Consider the following 22,312-nt stretch of genomic DNA (forward strand, 5'->3'; position numbering starts at 1 on the left):
AGTCAGCTTGGACTAAAGTGAGACTCTGCCTCATAAGCACTAAAAAAGTAAAGGGCTGGAGAAATGGCTCCGTGGTCAAGGTGCTTGCCTAAGAAGCCTAAGGACCCAAGTTCAATTCCCTAGTACCCATGTAAACCAGATTCACCAGGTGGTACATATGTCCAGAGTTTGTTTGCAGTTGCTGAAGGCCCTGAAACACCCATATTCTGTCTCTATCTCTCTCTCATAAATTTTATTTTAAGATTTTAATTTATTTATTTGAGAGAGGGAAAGAGGCGCACGCACACACACACACACACAGAGAATGGGCACACCAGGGCTTCCAGCCACTGCAAACGAAGTCCAGATGCATGTACCACCTTGTGCATCTGGCTGACATGGGTACTAGGGAATTGAACCAAGGTCCTTTGGCTTTGCAGGTAAGTGCCTTAACCGCTAAGCTCTAGCCCAAATAAATTTATTAAAAAAAGCAAAGTGTAAACCAGGCATGGTGATACACACCTTTAATCCCAACACTTGGGAAAGAGAGATAGGGGGATTACCATGAATTTAAGACCACCCTGAGAATACATAGTGAATTCCAGGTCAGCCTGAGATAGAGTTAGACCCTACCTCAAAAAATACAAAACAAAAGTAAAGTGTGATTTGTAATCTCTTCTAAAAGGAAGATCATGCCTCAGTCCAACCCAAATGTCTATTCCAGTGGGACTGGAATATGTATGTCACCCTGAGTTCTCTGTCTTGTGACAATTTGTCAACTCCTCTGGTAACTTCAGGTTCTACTTTTCCCTTCCTCATTTCTGGGATAAAGCCTACTTGGTCAGGGTGAATGATCTTTCTGATATATTCTTGTATTCTGTTTGCCAATATTTTGTTGAGAATTTTTGCATCTATGTTCACGAGGGAGACTGGTCTGTAATTTTCTTTTTTTGTTCTATCTTTGCCTGGTTTGGGTTCCCTTCCTCATTTCTTATCAAGCATGTAATTTATAAGGCTCACAAAGGACCACCAAAGGTATGTCACATGACCATGGAGAAGCTTGGTGTCAATTATGATTTACTTGCACAGGTTCTAAAATAACTAGGGGTACATCAAAATAGGAAAGAATACTTGGAAAGTAGGTGTCCAGTGGAAACGGGATTGGGGGAAAAGGAACAAAAGAAACTAGTGGGAAGGCCAGGTGTGGTAGCACTCAGGAGGCAGAAGTAGAAAGATTGCTGTGAGTTCAAGGCCACCCTGTGACTACATAGTGAATTCCAGGTCAGCTTGGGCTACAGCGAGAGCCTACCTCAAAAAACCACACCAAAGAGCTGGAGAGATGGCTTAGTGGTTAAGCGCTTGCCTGTGAAGCCTAAGGACCCCGGTTCAAGGCTCGATTCCCCAGGACCCACGTTAGCCAGATGCACAAGGGGGCGCACGCATCTGAAATTCATCTGCAGTGGCTGGAAGCCCTGGTACGCCCATTCTCTCTCTCTCTCTTTCTCTGTCTGTCGCTCTCAAATAAAAATAAAAATAAACCAAAAAAAAAAAAAAATGCCCTCATGCACCCATTCTCATTCTTGCAAATAAGTAAAAAAAAAAACAAAAAAAAAAAACACCCCACACCAAAAAAAGAAAGAAAAAGAACAATGAGGGGCTGGAGAGATGGATCAGCAGTTAAGGTGCTTGCCTGCAAAGCCTAATGATCTGGGTTCAATTCCTCAGTACCCATGTAAAACGAGATGTACAAAGTGGAGCATGCATCTGGAGTTCATATGCAGTGGCTAGAGGCTCTGGCATGCTTTATGTATTCATATTTTCTCTCTCTCTTCCCTTGCAAATACAATATTTTTTTTTTTAAAAGACAAAGAGAACAATGAGTGCTGGCGATACAGCTCAGTGGTAGAGCACTTTCTTAGCATATGCAAGGTTATGGATTCAATCTCCAGCACAGCAAAGAGAGAAGAGTGGCACAAGCGAGTGCACACCAGGGCATACTGGCACACACTGTAATCCTGGCACTTGGGAGGTAGAGACAGTAGGATCAGGATTTCAAGGCCAGCCTCCACTACACAGCAAATTAGAGAATATCCTGGGCTCCATGTTACCTTGTCTCAACAAAGAAGAAAACCATGATCTCCAAACCTAAGTGGGGCATTAGAAAGCACTCACAGGGCTGGACATGGTGGCACACACCTTTAATCCCAGCAGTTGGCAGGGAGAGGTAGGGGGATTGCTGTGAGTTCAAGACCACCCTGAGACTACATAGTGAATTCCAGATCAGTCTGGGCTAGAGTGAGAGTAAAACCCTACTTCAAAAAACAATAACAAAAAGCATTCATAGGGCTAGAGAGATGGCTTAGTGGTTAAGGAGCTTGCCTTCAAAGCCAAAGGATCCAGGTTCAATTCCCCAGGACCCATGTATACCAGATACATAGGATGGTGCATGCATATCTCTCTCTCTCTTTCACTCTCAAATAAATAAATAAAAATAAAATATTTTTTTAAAAGGAAAGCAAGCCAGACGTGGTGGCACACACCTTTTATCCCAGCACTAGGAGGCAGTAGTAGGAGGACCGCCATGACTTCAAGGCTACCCTGAGACTCCATAGTGAATTCCAGGTCAGCCTGGGCTAGAGTGAAACTCTACCTCAAGAAAACCAAAAGGAGGGCTGGAGAGATGGCTTAGCGGTTAAGCACTTGCCTGTGAAGCCTAAGGACTCTGGTTCATGGCTCGGTTCCCCAGGACCCACAGTAGCCAGATAAACAAGGGGGCGCACGTGTCTGGAGTTCGTTTGCAGTGGCTGGAAGCCCTGCCATGCCCATTCTCTCTTTCTCTCACTCTCTGCCTCTTTCTCTCTCTGTCACTGTCAAATAAATAAATAAAACTAAAAAAATAAAAATAAAAATAAAAAAAAGGAAAGCACTCAGAGGAAGCTGCTGCTACATATCAGCAGTAAGTCTTATTCTATTTTCCTATAAGAGGTACAATATAGTTCTGAGTATCAGATGGGCATAAGGCTTTTCTCAGACCTGAAATGGACACACATCAAAGACCAACTCAAAGCAGTTATTACAAAACTAAAGAAAAATCTGCTCCCTCCAAAGATAAAGTAGTCCATTGGAAAGATACCTGCAGCTAAATGCAACTGGGATAAAGATTCACTTACACATCCAGGCATGGTGGCAAACACCTTTAATCCCAGCACTTGGGAGGCAGAGGTAGGAGGATCACCATGAGTTCAAGGCCACACTGAGACTACATAGTGAATTCCAGTCACCCTGAACTAGAGTGAGACCCTATCTCAGAAAACAAAAACAAAACAAACAAAAAATAATAATTCACTTACGCATGACTTCCATGACTCGGTGGCGCAGAAAGGTACGGCTGCTCTGGAGGGCCCCAAAGCGTTTTAAGTCTAGTTCCCAGACGTTTTCTGAGGGATAACCATATACCATCCATTCAGCAAGGTACCTGTTTAGATGAGAACAAAAAGTTGTTCAGCCTCAGATATGCTATACAAGAGGACAAATCAAGTAATATTATACAAATCAAGATTTGATGGAGCAAAAAAACTCTCTGTTGTCACAGACAGCTGACCAACTCTGGGCAATTTCCTTACCTTTTCTGGAATAAACTGTTCTCAAAGAACCTCTATGAGGATTTTAACTAATGACAGAAATCCCTGGAGGTTGTTTTAAGATATAAGCCACATTTATTCATTTATTTTGACTTTTCAAGGTAGGGTCTTGCTCTAGCTCAGACTGACCTGGAATTCACTATGTCATCTCAGGGTCGCCTCGCACTCACAGCAATACTTTTACCACTGCCTCCCAAGTCCTGGAATTAAAAGATGTGCGCCACCACAGCCGGCTCATAAGCCACATTTATGAAGAAATAAGAAAATATACTCTAACATATATCTGATGGTTTTTTTTTTTTCTTTTCTTTTAATAAAATAATCACATGGTGGCTGGAGAGATGGCTTAGCAGTTAAGGCACATGCCTGAGAAGCCTAAGGACCCAGATTCAATTCTCCAGATTCCACATAAGCCAGATGCACATGGCACATGCGTCTGGAGTTCATTTGCAGTGGCTAGAGGCTCAGACGTGCCCATTCTCACTCTGCCTCTCTCCCTCTCTGTCTCTAATGAATAAATAAATAAAAATAAATTTTAGGGCTGGAGAGGTGGCTTAGCGGTTAAGCGCTTGCCTGTGAAGCCTAAGGACCCCGGTTCGAGGCTCTATTCCCCAGGACCCATGTTAGCCAGATGCACAAGGGGGCGCACGCGTCTGGAGTTCGTTTGCAGTGGCTGGAAGCCCTGGCGCGCCCATTCTCTCTCTTTCTCTCTATCTGCCTCTTTGTCTCTCTGTCACTTTCAAATAAATGAAAATAAACAAAAAAAAATTAAAAATAAATAAATAAATTTTAAAAAATCACATGGAGACCTGACATAGTGAGTTCCAGGTAAGCCTGGGCTAGAATGAGACCCTACCTCAAAAAATAAAAAAATAAAAAAATTAGCACACTTGGCTGACACTAATAAATCAAAATATTTATAAAAAATTCTTTTACATTATGATACAAGTTATATCATAACTTTTATAATATGTTCAAGTTGACCCTTGAACAACACAAGTTTAGACTGAACAGGTCTACTTATATGAGGATTTTTTTAAATGGAGATTTAGGACAATCTGAGTATTTGTCATGAGGACCTGAGTTTGGAGCCCCCAGAACCTAGGTAAAATGCTGAGTATGGTGGCATGTGCCTATAATCCTAGCACTGTGGAGGCAGAGACAGGAAACCCCTGGGGTTCACTGGCTACCAAATTTAGCTAAATTGGTGAGTGATCAGGTAATACATACAATGTCAACCTTTGGTTCCATGTGAAAGCATACCAACACATACAGAAGTATACACATGTACCCATGCATGCACATCACACATACATACTCAAAAAAAGGGAGAGCTGTGAAGTCTAAGAACCCAGGTTTGATTCGTCATGTCCCATGTAAGCCAGATACACAAGGTGATGTGTGTGTCTGGAGCAGGTTTGTGGTGGCTAAAGGCCCTGGCGTGTCCTTTCTCTCCCTATCTCAAATAAACTTGAGGGCGCTGGGGGGGAGGATTCTGGAGAGATGGCTTAGCAGTTAAGGCGTTTGCCTGCAAAGCCAAAGGACCTTGGTTCAATTCCCCAGAACCCATATAAGCCAAATGCACAAGGGGGTTCATTTGCAGTAGCTGGAGGCCCTCTTTCTCTCTCTCAAGGCAGAAAGCCAGGTGTGGTTGCACACACCTTTAAAGAATGGAAAGGAGGGGCTGGAGGGATAGTTAAGATGCTTGCCTGCAAAGCCAAAGGACCTTGGTTTGATTTCCCAGGACCCACGTAAGCCAGATGTACAAGGGGGCGCATGTATCTGGAGTTTGTATGCAGTGGCTGGAAGCCCTGGTGCACTCATTCATTCTCTCTCTTTCATCTCTTTCCCTCTCTCAAATAAATAAAAATATTTGGAAAAAAAAAAAGGAAAGGAAAGGAGGAAAGAAACAGAAACAGAAACAAGCCAGTGGAGCACGCCTTTAATCCCAGCACTGGGGAGGCAGAAGGAGTATCGCAATTACATAGTGAATTCCAGGTCAGCCTGGGCTAGAGTGAGACCCTACCTCGAAAAACAAAATAAAAATAAAACACAGGAAAAAAAAAAAAAGTTAAAATCTTTAAGCTTTGTTTTGGCTACCACACCAGCTACTTAGCAGGGTTTTTTGTTGTTTCTTTTCTTTTCTTTTGTTTTTCCTTTCCTTTGCTAAAATGTTTTCACGTAGCCCAATCTGGCTTCAAATGTACTATGTAGCTGAAAATGACCCTGAACTCCTGATCCTTCTGCCTCTACCTCCCAAGTGCTGGCAAGATAGCTTGCATTACCATACTCAACTATTTTTAAGCGTGTGGTCCAGTGGCATTAAGTGCATTAACACCACTGTATAACCATCACCATCACTACCACCCATCTCCAAAACTCTTTTCATCTTGCAAAACTCAAATTCTCCTCCTCTAGCAACCAGTAGTTCATCTTCAATCTCTATGGCTAGTTTAAGTACCTCACTTGAATGGGATCATAGAATATTTCAACCTTCTGTGACTGATTTTTTAAAATATCTTATTTTCATTTATTTGAGACACCGGGGGGGGGGGGGCGGGGGAGAGTAAATGAGAATGGACATACCAGGGCCTCTAGCCTCTGCAAATGAACTCCAGATGCACGTGCCACTGTGTGCATCTGGCTTATGTGGGACCTGGAGAACTGAACCTGAGTCCTTAGGCTTCACAGACCCTTAACCATTAAGTCATCTCTCCAGCCCTGTGACTTTGTTTTGTTTTGTTTTGTTTTGAGGTAGGGTCTCACTCTAGCTCAGGCTGACCTGACGCCCGGCTCTTTGTGACTGATTTTTCTTTTTCTTTTTTTTTTTTATTTTTATTTATTTATTTATTTGAGAGTGACAGACACAGAGAGAAGGACAGATAGAGGGAGAGAGAGCGAATGGGAGCGCCAGGGCCTCCAGCCTCTGCAAACGAACTCCAGACGCGTGCTCCCCCTTATGCATCTGGCTAACGTGGGACCCGGGGGAACTGAGCCTCGAACCGGGGTCCTTAGGCTTCACAGGCAAGCGTTTAACCGCTAAGCCATCTCTCCAGCCCTGATTTTTCTTTTTTAAACCTTATTTTTATTTATTTGAGAGAGAGAATGAGGCAGAGAGAATGGGCACACCAGGGCCTCCAGCCACTGCAAACAAACTCCAGATGCATGCACCCTTTTGTGCATCTGGCTTAAATGGGTCCTGGGGAATTGAATCAAGGTCCTTTGATTTTGCAGGCAAACACCTTAACCACTAAGCCATCTCTCCAGCCCATTTGTGACTGAATTTTATTGGAAAATATATTTCGGTTTTTTGAGGTATGGTCTCACTCTAGCCTAAGGTGGCCTGAAATTGACTACGTAATCTCAGGCTGGCCTTGAACTCACAGCAATCCTCCTACCTCTGCCTAATGAGTGCTCGGATTAAAGCATACACCACCATACCTGGCTCTAGCACATAATTTTTTTTTTTTTTGGTGTTTCAAGGTAGGGTCTCACTCTGGTCCAGGCTGACCTGGAATTAACTCTGTAGTCTCAGGGTGGCCTCGAACTCATGGCGATCCTCCTACCTCTGCCTCCCGAGTGCTGGGATTAAAGGCGTGCGCCACCACGCCCGGCTTAGCACATAATTTTTAACTAAAAATATATATTACACAAGTTGATTGCCTGCTTTACTTATCACACTTGACCACTTCTGAACTCACACACTTGGCTAGGGAGATGGTTCAGTGGTTAAAGGCACTTGCTCGCAAAGCCTGCCAGCTGGGTTCAAGTGGCTAGTACCTATGTAATAAAGCCAGATGCACTAACTGGCACAAGCATCTAGAGTTCATCTGCAGTGGCAAGTGGCCCTGGTGTACTCGTACTTATTCTCTTCCCCTCTTTCTTCTCCTTCACAAAGTAAACATTTACTTTTTATATTTTATTTATTTGCAAGAAAGAGACAGAGAAAGAGGCTGAGAGAATGAGCATGCCAGGGCATCTAGTCACTGCAAACTGACTCCAGACACACGTGCCACCTCATGCATCTGGCTTTATGTGGTTACTAGGGAATGAAACCTGGGTCCTTTGGCTTTGAAGGCAAGTGCTGCTTAACAGGTAAGCCATCTCTCCAACCCAACAAACTTTTTTTTTTTCTTCTTGATGTTGGGTCTCACTCTTACCCAGGGTGACCTAGAATTCACTATGTAGTGTCAGGGTGGCCTCGAACTCTCAGCAATCCTCTTACTTCTGCCTCCCAAGTGCTGGGATTAAAGGCATGTGCCACCACGCCTGTTTTTTTCAATTATTATTATTTGAGACAGAGAGAGAAAGAGAGAGAAAGAGACTATGAATCACCTGTAGCCACTGCAAACAATTTCCAGATATGTATCTGGCCTACATGGGTACTAGGGAATCAAACGTAGGTCCTTAGGTTTTGCAGGCAAGTGCCTTAACTGCCCTTAGCTGCTAAGCCATCTCTCCAGCCCCCAACAAACATATTTTAAAAAATAAATGCTGCTGGGCATGGTGGCACACACCTTTAATCCCAGCACATAATTGGGAGGCAAGGGTAAGAGGATCACCATGAGTTGAAGGCCACCCTGAGACTACAGGGTGAATTGTGGGTCAGCCTGAGCTAGAATGACTTCAAAAACAACAAAAATAAATAAATAAATAAATGCCCGTGGTGGTGGCATACATCCTTAATCCCAGCACTTGGCAGGCAGAGGTAGGAGGATCACCATGAGAGCAAGGGCTCCCTGAGACTGCACAGTAAATTCCAGGTCAGCCTGAGTTAGAGTGAGATCCTACCTCAAAAAAATAAAAAAATTTAGCCGGGCATGGTGGCACATACCTTTAATCCCAGCACTGGGAGGCACAGATAAGAGAGAGATGGCTTAGCAGTTAAGACACTTGCCTGTGAAGCCTAAGGACTCATTTTCTATTCTCCAGGTCCCAAGCAAGCAAGACGCAAAATGTGACACAAGGGGACAAAGTCACACATATCCATAAGATGGTGCACAAATATGCAGTTTGACTACAATGGCTAGAGACCCTGGTGCACCAATTCTCTCTAATAAAAAAAAAATTATAATAAGAATTTTAAAAATTTAAAAATCTAATAATGAAAAAAAAATAGGGCTAGAGAGCTGCATGTGGTGGTGCATGCATTTAATCACAGCACTCGGGAGGCAGAGGTAGGAGGATCACCATGAGTTCGAGACTACCCTGAGACTACATAGTGAACTCCAGGTCAGCCAGGGCTAGAACAAGACCCAACCTCAAAAATCAAAACAGACAAAAAAATAGAGCTAGAGAGATGGCTTAGCGGTTAAGGCGGCTGCCTGCAAAGCCTATGCACCCAGGTTTGACTCCCTAGAACCCACTTAAGCCAGACACACAAGATGACGCATGCTCGCAAGGTAGTACACACATCTGGAGCTCAATTGCAGTAGCTAGAGGCCCTGGCATGCCAATTCTCATTCTCTCTGTCTCTCTCTCAAAATAAAGTTTAAACAAATGCTGGGTGTGGTGGTACACACCTTTAATCTCAGAATTTGGGAGGAAGAGCTAGGAGGATTAGTATGAGTCTGAGGCCACCCCTGGGCTAGAGAGAGACTCTATCTTGAAAACCAAACTCAATAAAATAATAAAGACACACTTATGCCTGGGCACGGTGTTCCATGTCTTTTAATCCCAGCACTCAGGAGACCAAGGTAGGAGAACCAGGAGAATTGCGTAAATTCAAGGTCATCTTGAGGCTACTGAGTGCATTCAGGTCAGCCTATGCTAGAGTAAGACCCTGGGGGGGGGGGGCAGGGGTCAGACAAAAATAAGAATGTAAGCTAAAGGCATTCAAAAGACCTACCTACATTTGTTACAACTCAAAAGGTACAAAAGAGGCTGGAGAGATGGCTCAGCAGCTAAAGGCACTTGCTTACAAAGCCTGAAAGCCTGGGTTCAATTCCCCAGTACCTACAGAAAGGCAGGTACACAAAGTGGCACATGCATATGGAGTTTGTTTGTCGTGGTAGCAGGCCCTAACGTGCCTCTATTCTCACATTCTCTCTCTCAACTAAGTATTTTTTTAAAGTACAGAAAAGTATTCCAAAGGCTCTTTGGCTAGCTTTTTGTGAGTTTACAAAATACTTCACACAATATTGTCATTGCAATATGGAGACAACCAAGGAAATTTTTTTTTCAAGGTAGGGTCTCACTCTAGTCCAGGCTGACTTGGAATTCACTATGTAGTCTCAGGGTGGCCCCAAACTCACAGCAACCCTCCTACCTCTGCCTCCTGAGTGCTGGGATTAAAGGCATGCACCACCATGACCAGCAGAAATTTTTTTTTAAGATTTACTTTTTTTTTTTTAAGAGAGATGGAGAATGAATATGGTCATTCCAAGGCCTTTAGCTGCTGCAAATGAACTTCAGATGTGTGCCATGCCACACCTTGTGCTTCTAGCTTACATGGGTCCTGGGGAATCAAACCTGTGTCCTTAGACTTCTCAGGCAAGCATCTTTACTAAGCCATTTCTCCAGCTCAGAAACTTTTATTTTTTGTTTATTTGAGAGAAAGGCAGATAGAAAGAGGGAGACAGGGAGAGAATGGGCATACCAGGGCCTCTAGCCACTGTAAGGAACTCCAGATGCATGTACCACGTTGTGCATTTGACTTATGTGGGTACTGGGGAATCCGACCTAGGTCATTAGGCTTCACAGGTAAGTGCCTTCCTTAATGATGGAACCATCTCTCCAGCCCCCAAGGAGATTAGTTTTAAGGTGACCACTCTCAAATCACACGTATATAAGCAGCAACTGGTTAACTATATCATAGAACACATTAACAAGTGATCTGAGAAGGGAAGCCTGACAAGCTGTTGAGTCCACCAGTGACTCTATGGAAGAAAGACTTACTTTCCAGCTCCTCCACCAAACGACAGGCCAGCAGAGTTCATCCCTGCCAGGACAAAGTAGCCCTGTACTACAGGAGACTCGCCCATGATGCACCTCATGTCTGGTGTGAAGGTCTCGGGGCAATTCACCAACTTCATAATCTCCAGAGTCTCCAATTTTGGCATCCTACGCAGGAGGGAACTCAACAGGGGCTCTGAGCAATCAAAACAAACCCAAACAGTCCTCACCTTTAGGGAACTTTAAAATGTTCAAGCTGTTATACTTGTTTACTCCCTTTTCTTTCAGAAAATCCCTTAGGAGAGATTTTTCTGAGCCACTGGCTCAGTTATCAGGAAGTAGAAAGCTTGTTGGAATTACAGAACACATCCGCAAAATGCTTGGGTTACAGAGTTAAGGGGAAAAAAAGAAAGGAAAAAAAAAAAACCCCTAAGAAATGTAAGGACCTACAAAACAGCAAGTGATACATGTGACTACAGGTAATAATTTTGAAGGGTTTTGCTTGCATAAAAATGGCAACTAGGAACATTTTGTGAAAAGTAGTTTTACAACATTGACAAAGCTAAAAAATAATAGCCTCTTTTATAATATATCTATCTTTGGCCTTAATCCTGTGGGACAGTAACAAGTGAAAGCAGGCTAGAGCTGGTTGGTGGAGGTTCATCATATAGTTTTGAAGTTTCAAATCTCCAAGTAGCAGCAATTAGTTATTAAAAAAACATAAAGTCCATCAAGGATGAGAGAGAAATTCATCAGAGACTATCATATCCTTTGAAGTTTAAGCTATATAATGACATTAATTATTCAATGAATACCATTAAAATTATTTTAAAAGTTAATTTTAAAAAGACCACATTAACAAAATAGTCTGCTTTCAAAATCTTCCTGCCTCAGCCTCCCAAGTGCTGGGATTACATGCAAGCATGCATTATATTCCTAAACCTGACTAACAGTTTTGCTTTCTACAAAAAGCTCAACGAGAGCTGGAGGGATGGCTTGGCAGTTAAGGCGTTTTCCTGCAAATCTAAAGGACCCTGGTTTGATTCTCCAAGACCCACATTAGCCAGATGCACGAGGGGGCACATGCATCTGGAGTTCTTTTGCAGTGGCTAGAGGCCCTGGTATGCCCATTCTCTCTTTCCCTCCCTCCCTCCCTCTCCTTCTTTCTCTGCCAAATAAATAATAAAAATAAAATAATAATAAAACCTAAGAACAATTCTAACCGTGCCCCATCCCACCCCATACAATGTGTTCAAATATGATATGAATGTGAAATAAACCTTTAAAAAAATAAAATAAAAAGCTCAAGGAACTAGAAAGAAGTGATGCAGTGGAAGGGAGACAAAGGAAGGGGGAACAAAAGTAGGTAATGGGAAGAGATTATGATCAAAACACATTACTTATATATATATATAAATTGTTAATAAAAGTTTGGTTTTTTTTTAAGGAATGCCTTTAGTCCCAGTTCTGGGGAGGCTTGAGATAGGAGGGTCACCATGAGTTTGAGGCCAACCAGCCCGGGGCTACAGAGTGAGTTCCAGGTCAGTTTGGGCTAGAGTGAGGCCCTACCTCAAAAAACCAAATTAAAAAATTTTAAAAAGAAAGTTCTTCAATTTCATATGAAGTCTAACCTACAGAACATCCCCTCTTAGCTTAAAATTTCAGGTAGATAAATAAGTCAAATCCATAAACAACACTTTAGACCCCTGAATATGCTAGGCAGTAACTATATCTTTAAGTAGACTATCTTTTGTTAACTACTGATGGGAGTTGTTATAATAATAAGTAAGGAACCATTCTTTAAAATATACATCTTCGCGGGCTGGAGAGATGGCTTAGCGGTTAAGCGCTTGCCTGTGAAGCCTAAGGACACCGGTTCTAGGTTCGGTTCCCCAGGTCCCACGTTAGCCAGATGCACAAGGGGGCGCACGCATCTGGAGTTCGTCTGCAATGGCTGGAAGCCCTGGCGCGCCCATTCTCTCTCTCTCCCTCTATCTGTCTTTCTCTCTGTGTCTGTCACTCTCAAATAAATAAATAAAAAATGAACAAAAAATATTTTAAAAAATATATATATATACACATCTTCGCTGGGCGTGGTGGGCCTTTAATCCCAGCACTTGGGAGGCAGAGGTAGGAGGACTGCCATGAATGCAAGGCCACCCTGAGACTACATAGTGAATTCCAGGTCAGCCTGGGTTGAAACAATAGAGTGAGACCCTACCTCAAAAAATAAATAAATATATATATCTATTCATACATATATATATATACATACACACACACACATATATAAGATGTATATATGTATCTTAGACAAACAGAAGGCATTATTGTTATAATCTTCACACACCAAAGTGATCCCAGTCTTCCCGCAGGTTCTGAATTTCCAGCTGGTTCTTGCCCTCAGTAAAAATAGGCTTTGGATTCTTCTCAAAGCCCCCAGACAAGATGCCACCTTGCCAGTTCCGAATATAAATTCTTCCATCAGCATCCACAATAGCTGAGAAAGAGAAATGATAAGGGAATGGGGGAATAGAAGAGAAAAACAGATTTAGAGGCAAGCTACTAACTTCTTAATATAAAGAAAAAAAAACCTCCCATGAATGGCTTTACTAACAATAGCATCCAATAAACACATGCATATATTATCCTTTTAAAATACATTTGGAGGTCATGGGGAACAGTCTTTCCACTCAAGAGTTACAGAGGTGATGGTTTCTGTGATTACCCTAAACATTACCAGAAGTCTCAAAGTTTGGCCAACATCTCCACAACTACTGTGCCAAGCCAAAGTCTAACAAGAAACGGGGAATTGCAGAATCCATTTTTTGAAACAATATCAAATGTTTTCTCTACAGCACTTGGAGCTACTAAGCCACCCCACTCTATGGTTTATCTATGACATTTCTATAAAAACTCAGTTACATTCCAATATTTTCAGTAATCTCTCTTGGGGATTAAAGTTAACTTGCAAAATAAAAAAATAGTGCTTAATGGCATACTCATTTTGGCCATCCTTTTCTATGGAGTTATCAAAGGAAAATGGAAATTGGATCCACCTCCCTGTAACAAGCTCCAGGAAAGAAAAGACTTTCAGGCAGTTTGTCCTTAATAGAAACACTTCCTTTTCAGAGGACAGGACACTAGCAAGAAGATAAAATTGTAAAAAAAAAGTACAAGTCCTCACTTGGTGTGTTGCTCTGCAGAGGGGTCTCCCAGGGGCGAGTCAGAAGGTAGAAGTGTTCACAGGCATGTAACGGGATACTAACCGGCTCCTCAGAAGACAGACCCAGCTCGTATGCCCACTACGATGGACAATTTGTGAGTAGGAAGAGGAACAGAAACACAAATGAGCAAATTCAGCCTCTTGAACAGAGATTAATTTCAAGAGGCTTCAGTGTGCTCTTGCTACAGTGTCAAGTGTAGGAAGCCCAGTTCAGTCTGACTTATTTTAGTTCAAGTATTTGGAATGGAGGGGGCAACTTTTTGAACCATAAAAGTATTCTTCAATCAAAGAAAGATAAAGTTGCTAGTCAAAGGAGGCCCTCTTAATAAAATACCTGGTCTCAACTACAAACCACAAATACCAGTCATCAAATGAACATGGAGAAAAGTACTGCAGAGTGCAAGGCAAGTCATCCATCTGCCCTCAAAAATAGAAGCAGTTTGCTATCTACAAATTGGATTCATGGTCCTGTTATAATAAAACAGCCTGCTTGTTATTTTCTAGGTTAAAAATGTAACGCCACATAATGATCCCACATCACAGATTTATGTTGATCTCTGGTGACCTTCTGACCAGGACAGTACCAATTACCCAGTGGAGGAAGGAAAAGTCATAGATGCTTCTACCTGAAGAGTAAGTATATAGATTTCTGATTTAGAATGCAATTTTGACTTTCCCAGCCCAAACAATAAACCATGTAGTACCTGATGTCTCTTTGGTCAACAAAAAAATCCAAGTTAAATAAAATCAGCAACCCAGTATTGTTGCTAACCTACCTGACCAGCACAGTTGACAAAATATTGGCATTCAATCTGTCCTTTATCTGTTTCGACACCAGTAACTTGACCTTTTTTGATCAATACATGAAGAACACTTGTCCGGTCATAAATCTGAACACCTATTCCAAGATAAAGAGCAAGCATGTCATCTAATGTTCTAGAATTAAGGCCTCTGCAACAGATTCTCCACCCAAAAGAAATACTGGGGAATCCAGGTCAGTACTTTAATTTAAAAAGGAAAAACCAGGCTGGAGAGATGGCTTAGCAGTTAAGGTGCTTGCCTGCAAAGCCAAATAACCCAGGTTAGATTTCCCAGGACCCATGTAAGGCAGATGCATGCATTTGGAGTTTGTTTGCGGTGGCATCCCATTCTCTCTCCCTATTTCTCTTTCTCTCTCAAATAAATTAAATATTAAATATAATAAAAATTTAAAAACCTAGCTCAGTGTGATGAGAAACACTATAATCTCAGTACTCCGGGATCTAAGGTTGAGATACACAGTGAGTTCCAGGACAACCTGAGCTACACAATGAGACCCTATCTCAAAAAATCAAGGGCTGAGGATATAGCTCAGTAGCAGGCACATGCTTGGCATGCCCAAGGCCCTGGATTCAATCTCTAGCTCTCTAATCACAAATCAATCATATTAAAGTATATAACACCCTAGACATCAGTAAGCCTTCCTTCCCTTCATTCATTTCCAACTCTGACACATTTAAACTGTGCACTAAATACTCCAAGGTGTGTTCTAATTCTGGAGCTTCTCTAGTCCAAAGGTGGGGGACAGGGGAGCAGCTGGACATGCATCAATCAATACTAACAGCAGTTCCTTACAACAAGGGGAAAAAATGTGGCTCTGAGGGAAATATTGAAGAATATAGTACAATGGGGCTATGGATCCAACAAAGTTGGTAGAGTGCTTGCTTCGCATGAATTTGATCCCTAGCACCACACAAGCCAGACATGGTGGTAAACATCTATAATACTAGCACTTGGGAGGTGGAGGCAAAGATTACAAGTTCAGTATCATCCTCAATTACACAGTGAGTACAAGGCTAGCTTGTGCTATATGAGAAAAAAAAAAAATCAGAGAAAATGAGAGAGGAGGAGACACTCAAAACATACACACACTGTCAAAAATTAAGCTGGGCATGGTGGTGCATGTCTTTAATCCCAGCACATGGGGGGCAGAGGTAGGAGAATTGCTATGAGTTCTGAAACTACTTAGTGAATTCCAGGTCAGTCTGGGCTAGAGTGACACCCTACCTAGAAAAACCAAAAAAGAAAAAAAGAGAAAAAGAAGCTGCTGACTACTCCAATGAGGATACTTTCTCCAAACTTGAGCTGCTGTCACTGTCTACTGTGGGACACTACAATAATCTTTTCCTCTTAAATCCATGTTAAGAAAATGCAAAAAAGCTGCTTAAAACCTGCTTACCATTCTGAGAGGCAGCACTTGCTAAGGCAAGAGCCACATCAGCAGAGGACACGACTGCATCCTCAGGAACATGCATGGCCCCCACCAGGTCGTGTACGTTGAGGAGTGGTTGAAGTTCAGCCACTTTCTTGGGAGAGATGATCTCAGAAGGGATGCCTATAACACTGCCACAGAACACAAGGGGACAATGACATTCATGGGCTTTCTGACAGAAGCCAGTTTCATAAAGTCAGCACATGCTACTAGCCTCTTACATACTTCAGTCTTGAATGGATGCGCTTCAGGGAAATCAGCCGGTCCTGCGTTTGAGCCAGAGATATTGAACCTGTCCTTATATAACCTGTAAGAAAAATCAACCAACTGAGCAGTCCACTAGATTATAGGTCACATCTGTCATGAATCCTAGAACTTGATATCCCTGAGTAAGTGAGTGAATTGATTTCAAGCTTCTAGCCAAAAAACAAAATTAATTTTTTTGTTTTTCCAGGTAGAGTCTTTCTCTAGCCCAAACTGGCCTGGAATTCACTATGTAGTCTAATCTGGCCTTGAACTCACAGTGATCCTCCTATCTCTGGCTCCCCAAGTACTGGGATTAAAGGTGTACACCACTACACCTAGCTCTAGCAAAAATTTAAAACGTGGCGGCGTAGGCCTTTAATCTTCAGGAGGCAAAGGTGTCAATTCAAGGCCAGACTGAGACTACATAGTAAATTCCAGGTCAGCCTAGGCTAGAGAAAGATCCTACCTTTAAAAACCAAAATTAAAAGTAATTAAAAGCCGGGGGTGGTGGCACACACCTTTAATCCTAGCACTCAGGAAGCAGAGGCAGGAGGATCACCATGAGTTTGAGGACACTCAGAGTACATAGTGAATTCCAGGTCAGCCTGAGCTGACTCTAGTGAGACCCTACTTCAGAAAATAAAAAATGTAATCTAAAGGCACAGTGGTGCACAACTTTAATCCTAGCATTCAAGAGGCAGATAGGAACACTGCTTTAAATTCAAGGCCAACCTGGAGCTACAGAGTAAGTTCCACATCAGTCTGGTAGTGAGACCCTACCTCAAAAAAAAAAAAAAAAAAAAATCAAAAAAGTAATCAGTTTTCTATACCGTATATTGCTTATGCCCCTGAACAGCCTAGAATACTGACAAGGAATACTGTATATACAGACATGACCTTAAGCCATGCTCCTTTTTTTATATATGTTCATTATATTTTATTTATTTATTTTGTTTTTTTGAGGTAGGGTCTCACTCTAGCCCAAGCTAACTTGGAATTCACTCTGTATTCTCAGGTTTTTCTTTTCTTTCTTTCTTTTTTTTTTTTTACTTATTTATTTTAGAACAACACAGAGAGAGAGAGGCAGAGAGAATGGGTGCGCCAGGTCCTCCAGCCACTGCAAACGAACTCCAGACACATGCTCCCCCTTGTGCATCTGGCTAACGTGGGTCCTGGGGAATCGAGCCTCAAACCAAGGTCCTTAGGCTTCACAGGCAAGTGCTTAACCGCCAAGCTACCTCTCCAGCCCGGATTTTTTTCTTTTTTGAGGTAGGGTCTCACTCTAGCTCAAGATGACCTGTAATTCACTAAGTAGTCTCAGGGTGGCCTTGAACTCAAGGTCACCCTCCTACCTCTGCCTCCGGAGTACTGGGATTAAATGTATGTGCCACCACAGCCAGCCATGTTCCTTGTTATGCCTCCCCCCAGTAACCTGACTGTGCTTTTGACCCAGAACAAGGTGTGCATGCATGAGGTATGGTGACCACCCAATGACAGTAACAGACATTGAAAGCAACAAACTGTCCACAAGGTTGAAAATAATAGGTGGCTCAGAGTGAAAACATCTGTAAATGGTAAATGGTGTGTGTGTGTGCGCGTGTTTTCTGTGTCAACAGAGTTCACCAGTCCTGCCCCTAAGTCCCTTCATTTGAGCAAATGTTTAAGGAACTTTTTCAAGACAAAGTTCCTTGACCCTCGTTCACATATTGTTGCTTTTGCAATATACCAGATGAGGGTTTGCTTCAGCAAGAGGCAGTGGGCTCATTCCTGGTTTAAACAATTCTAAGAGTCAGGGTCTTAATTTCAGGGCATCACCACAGAATGACACCTGAGGTTGTACTCTAGAGTCCACATGCACATACATACAAACATGCATACATAAAAACTACCCAAAAACCAACACTGACATCCACTTGGATGACCTATTTTCAGAAGATTAGTATGTAATATTCTTCTTATTAAATCTATATTATACAGTGCCATTTCATCTTTCATGATTCAAAACTAGTAACATGGTAACAATTACCATGATAGTGCATACATATACACACCACGTATTTTGTTTTTTGCTTTTTGGAGGTAGGGTCTCATTTGAGACCACGGTGACCTGGAATTCACTGTTTAGTTTCAGGGTGTCCTCAGACTCAAAATGATTCTCCTAACTCTGCCTTCCAAGTGCTAGGATTAAGGGATTAAAGGCATGCACCACCACACCCAGCTAACCCTACCTTTAATTATTTTTTATTTTTTAGGGCTGGAGAGATGGCTTAGCAGTCAAGGCACTTGCCTGCCAAGCCTAAAGACTCATGTTCAGCTGGGCGTGGTGGCGCACACCTTTAATCCCAGCACTCGGGAGGCAGAGGTAGGAGGATCACCGTGAGTTCAAGGCCACCCTGAGATGACAGAGTTAATTCCAGGTCAGCCTGGACCAGAGTGAGACCCTACCTCGAAAAAGAAAAAAAAAAAAGGACTCATGTTCAACTATTCAGGTTCCATGTAAACAGATACACAGTGACGAAAGCACACAATGTTGCACATGTGCACAAAGGGGTGCATGCATCTGGAGTTCCACTGCAGTGGCTGGAGGCCCTAGTGTACTAATTCTTACACACACACACAAAAGCCAGTCTGTTGGGCTTGCCTCAAAAATTTTTTTTAAATATTTTCTTACTTTTATTTATTTAGGAAAGAGAGAATGGGGGCACCAGGGCCTCTATTCACTGCACAAAAACTCCAGATGCATGTGCATCTGGCTTACATGGGTATTGGCAAATCAAATCTGGGTCCTTAGGCTGCACAGGTAAGTACCTGAACTTAAAGGCTAAGCCACCTCTCCAGCTCAAAGTTGTTTTTTTCTTTTTAATATATGTATTTTGTTTTTTATTTATTAGACAGAGAGAAAGGGGGAGACAGAGAGAGAAAATGGGCACGCCAGGGCCTCCAGCCACTGCAAATGAACTCCAGATGCATGTGCCACCTTGTGCATCTGGCTTATGTGGGTCCTGGAAAATAGAAAATGGATCCTTTAGCTTTGCAAGTTAGTGCCTTAACCTCTAAGCCATCCCTCCAGCCCTACCTTTGGTTTTTTGAGGCAGGGTCTAACTCTCCCCAGGCTGGCCTCAAACACACTGTGATCCTCCGATCTCAGATTCTCAAGTGCTAGGCTAGAAGGCATGTACCACCATGCTTGGCTTTTACACTGACGTGTGTGTGCAGGTTACGCATGAGTGCACGTCCAGGCCAGAAGATAGCTTCAGGTGTCATCTTCAGGAATGCCATTCACCTTTTTGTGGCAGGAGTGGGGTGGGGCTGAGGTAGGGTCTTGCTCTACCCTAGGCTGACCTCAAACTCATGGCAATTCTCCTACCTCTCAACCTTCTAAGTGCTGTGATTAAAAGTGTACACCACCACACCTGGTGCCAGTCACCTTTTGAAACAGGCTATCTCATTAGCATGGAGCTTACTGACTAGGTTAGAGTAGCCTATCAGCAATCCCCAAGGATCCTCCCATCTTTGCCTCCCTAGCACTGGGATTACAGATAACTATTACCATGCCCAGAATTGTACATGGGTACTGGATATCAAACTCAGGTTCTCATGCTTGGAAGGCAAGGACTTTTTGTTTTGTTTTTGATTTTGGAGCCCAGACATTTTGTTGTTGTTTGTTGTTTTTCAAGGTAGGGTTTCACTCTAGCTCAGGCTGACCTGGAACTCACTAAGTAATCTCAGGGTGGCCTCCCACTCATGATGATCCTACCTCTGCCTCCTGAGTGCTGTGATTAAAGGCATGTGTCCTCATGCTTGGCTCCCCACAGACTTTAAAAAAATTGTGGGTGCATGTATGCACATATGCATGTGAGTATGAATGTGCAGATGTCACACAGTACATGTGTGGAGGTCAGAGGACAACTCTCAGGTCTGCATCTTCCCATCTTATGTTTCTCACTCTAGATCAGATCTAGTTCTGCTATTTTATTTTTTTTAACCTTGTTTGGTTTTTCAAGGTAGGGTTTTACTCTAGCCCAGGCTAACCTGGAGTTCACTGATGTTCTCAGGGTGGTCTCTAACTCCTACCTCTGCCTCCCGAGTGCTAAGATTACAGGTGTGTGCCACCACACCTGACTTCTGCTATTTTTCTTTGTTGGGCTTGCCTCAAGCTTTCAGGAAATTCTCCTGTCTCCCTTACTGAAGCCCACCACAGCTTTGGGTTTTGTATATGTGAGGTATGTAGTATACGCATGTGCATACACAGGTGTGCTCACTCCATGTGTGTATGTGTGTAGGCCAGAAGAGAATGCCAGGTGGTGTTACTGCTCATCCATGTGATTCCTTGAGATGGCGTGTCAACCTCAACCCAGAGCCGATGTCTGTCAGTGAGCTCCACTGATTCTCCAATCTCCACCCCCTATGGACTGAGAATAAAGAAATACATAGCCATGTACAGCTTTTACTTATTTATTTAAGAACAAGAGAGGCAGGTAGAGAGAGAATGGGCACGCCAGGGCCTCTAGTCACCACAAATGAACTCTAGATGCATGCTCCACCAAGTGCAACTGGAGAATTAAATTTGGGTCCACTGCAGGCAAGTGCCTTAAGTGCTAAGCCACCTCTCCAACCTCCATGCCCAGGTTTTTTTGTTTGTTTGCTTGTTTTGGTTTTCTGAGGTAGAGTCTCACTCTAGCCCAGGCTGACCTGGAATTCACTATGGAGTCTCAGTGTGGCCTTGAACTCATGGCGATCCTCCTACCTCTGCCTCCTGAGTGCTGGGATTAAAGGGACATACCACCACACCCAGCTCCATGCCCAGCTTTTTACTTGGGTTCTGGGGAGTTGAATTTGGGTCTCTGACCTGAGAAACCTTTATGCTTAAGTGGCAAGTGCTCTTAACTGTTGAGCACCTTCCTAGCTCCTAGCTTTGAGGATTTTTATTTTTATTTATTTGAGAGAAGGCCCAGAGAGAGAGAGAGATAATTTGTGCACCAGGGTTTCCAGCTACTGCAAATGAACTCCAGATGCATGCACCACCTTGTGCATCTGGCTTACGGGGGTCCTGGGGAATTGAACCAAGGTCCTTTGGCATCACAGGCAAGCACCTTAACCACTAAGCCATCTCTTCAACCACCCCACCTTTTTTTAATAGGCACTCCAGAGCAAGCATCCAGCCACTATAAACGAACCCCAGATGTATGCACCACCTTGTGCATCTGGCTTATGTGGGTCCTGGGAAATTGAACCTGGGTCTTTTGGCTTTGAAGGCAAGCACCTTAGCCATTAAGCCATCTCTCCAACCCTAAGGTTTTTTTTTGTTTGGTTGGTTTTGTGGGTTTTCAAGAGAGAGTCTTGTTCTAGCCCAGGCTGACCTGGAATTTACTATGTAATCTCAGAGGGACCTTGAACTCGTAGCAATCCTCCTGTCTCCCGAGTGCCAAGATTGAAGATGTGTACCACCATACCTGGCTGGTTTTCTTATTTTTGTTTTTTTCAAGGTATGGTCTTACTCTAGCCCAAGCTGACCTGGAACTCATTCTGTAGTTCCAGGCTGGACTCAAACTGACAAAAATTTTCCTACCTCTGTCTCCAGAGTGCTGGATTTAAAAGGGTGTACCAATGCACCTGGCTTGTTTTAATATTTACTGATTTATTTGGAAGCACAAAGAGAAACAGAAGACAGAATGGATATGCCAGGGCCTCCAGCTGCTGCAAACGAACTCCAGACACATGTGCCACTTTGTGCATCTGGCTTTACATGGGTACTGGGTATGGAACCTGGGTCATCAGGTTTTGCAGGCAAGTGCCTTTAACCACTGAGCTATCTTTTAAGCCCCACTTTGAGCTTTTTACATGGGATCTGAGGACTGAACTCAAGTACTTAAGATTAAGGTGGGAAGCATTTTATCCACTGAGTCATTTCCCCTGCTCCTGCTCCTCCTTTTAACAGAGAACTCTCCATCATTGAAGCTCCCAAGTCTTCTTTCACTGCATCACTGGCACCACACAATGAGGTGACAGACATCAGGTGGGAGCCTTACATTTTCTGCCTAACTTACTCACTACTCCCCATCTCTTTGATGACAG

General features: G+C 43.0%; 1 protein-coding gene across 3 annotated transcripts in view; it reads right to left on the bottom strand.

The window, feature by feature from the left end:
- The window catches only part of Pdpr (pyruvate dehydrogenase phosphatase regulatory subunit), a 44,740-nt gene that overhangs the window by 15,089 nt on the left and 7,339 nt on the right, over positions 1-22,312 (bottom strand). For 2 of the 3 annotated variants that reach the window (XM_045137980.1, XM_045137979.1), the window contains exons 4-10: positions 16,217-16,298; positions 15,959-16,122; positions 14,517-14,638; positions 13,702-13,819; positions 12,865-13,014; positions 10,518-10,710; positions 3,330-3,454 (exon numbers count right to left, since the gene is read on the bottom strand). In XM_045137980.1, coding sequence (XP_044993915.1) covers positions 3,330-3,454; positions 10,518-10,710; positions 12,865-13,014; positions 13,702-13,819; positions 14,517-14,638; positions 15,959-16,122; positions 16,217-16,298 — 954 coding nt within the window. Of the gene's footprint in view, positions 1-3,329; positions 3,455-10,517; positions 10,711-12,864; positions 13,015-13,701; positions 13,820-14,516; positions 14,639-15,958; positions 16,123-16,216; positions 16,299-22,312 lie in introns of those variants that run through there. The other variant, XM_045137981.1, reaches the window with a different exon arrangement.

This window comes from Jaculus jaculus, chromosome 1 (genome assembly GCF_020740685.1).
Source record: "Jaculus jaculus isolate mJacJac1 chromosome 1, mJacJac1.mat.Y.cur, whole genome shotgun sequence".
Taxonomy (NCBI): Eukaryota; Metazoa; Chordata; class Mammalia; order Rodentia; family Dipodidae; genus Jaculus; species Jaculus jaculus.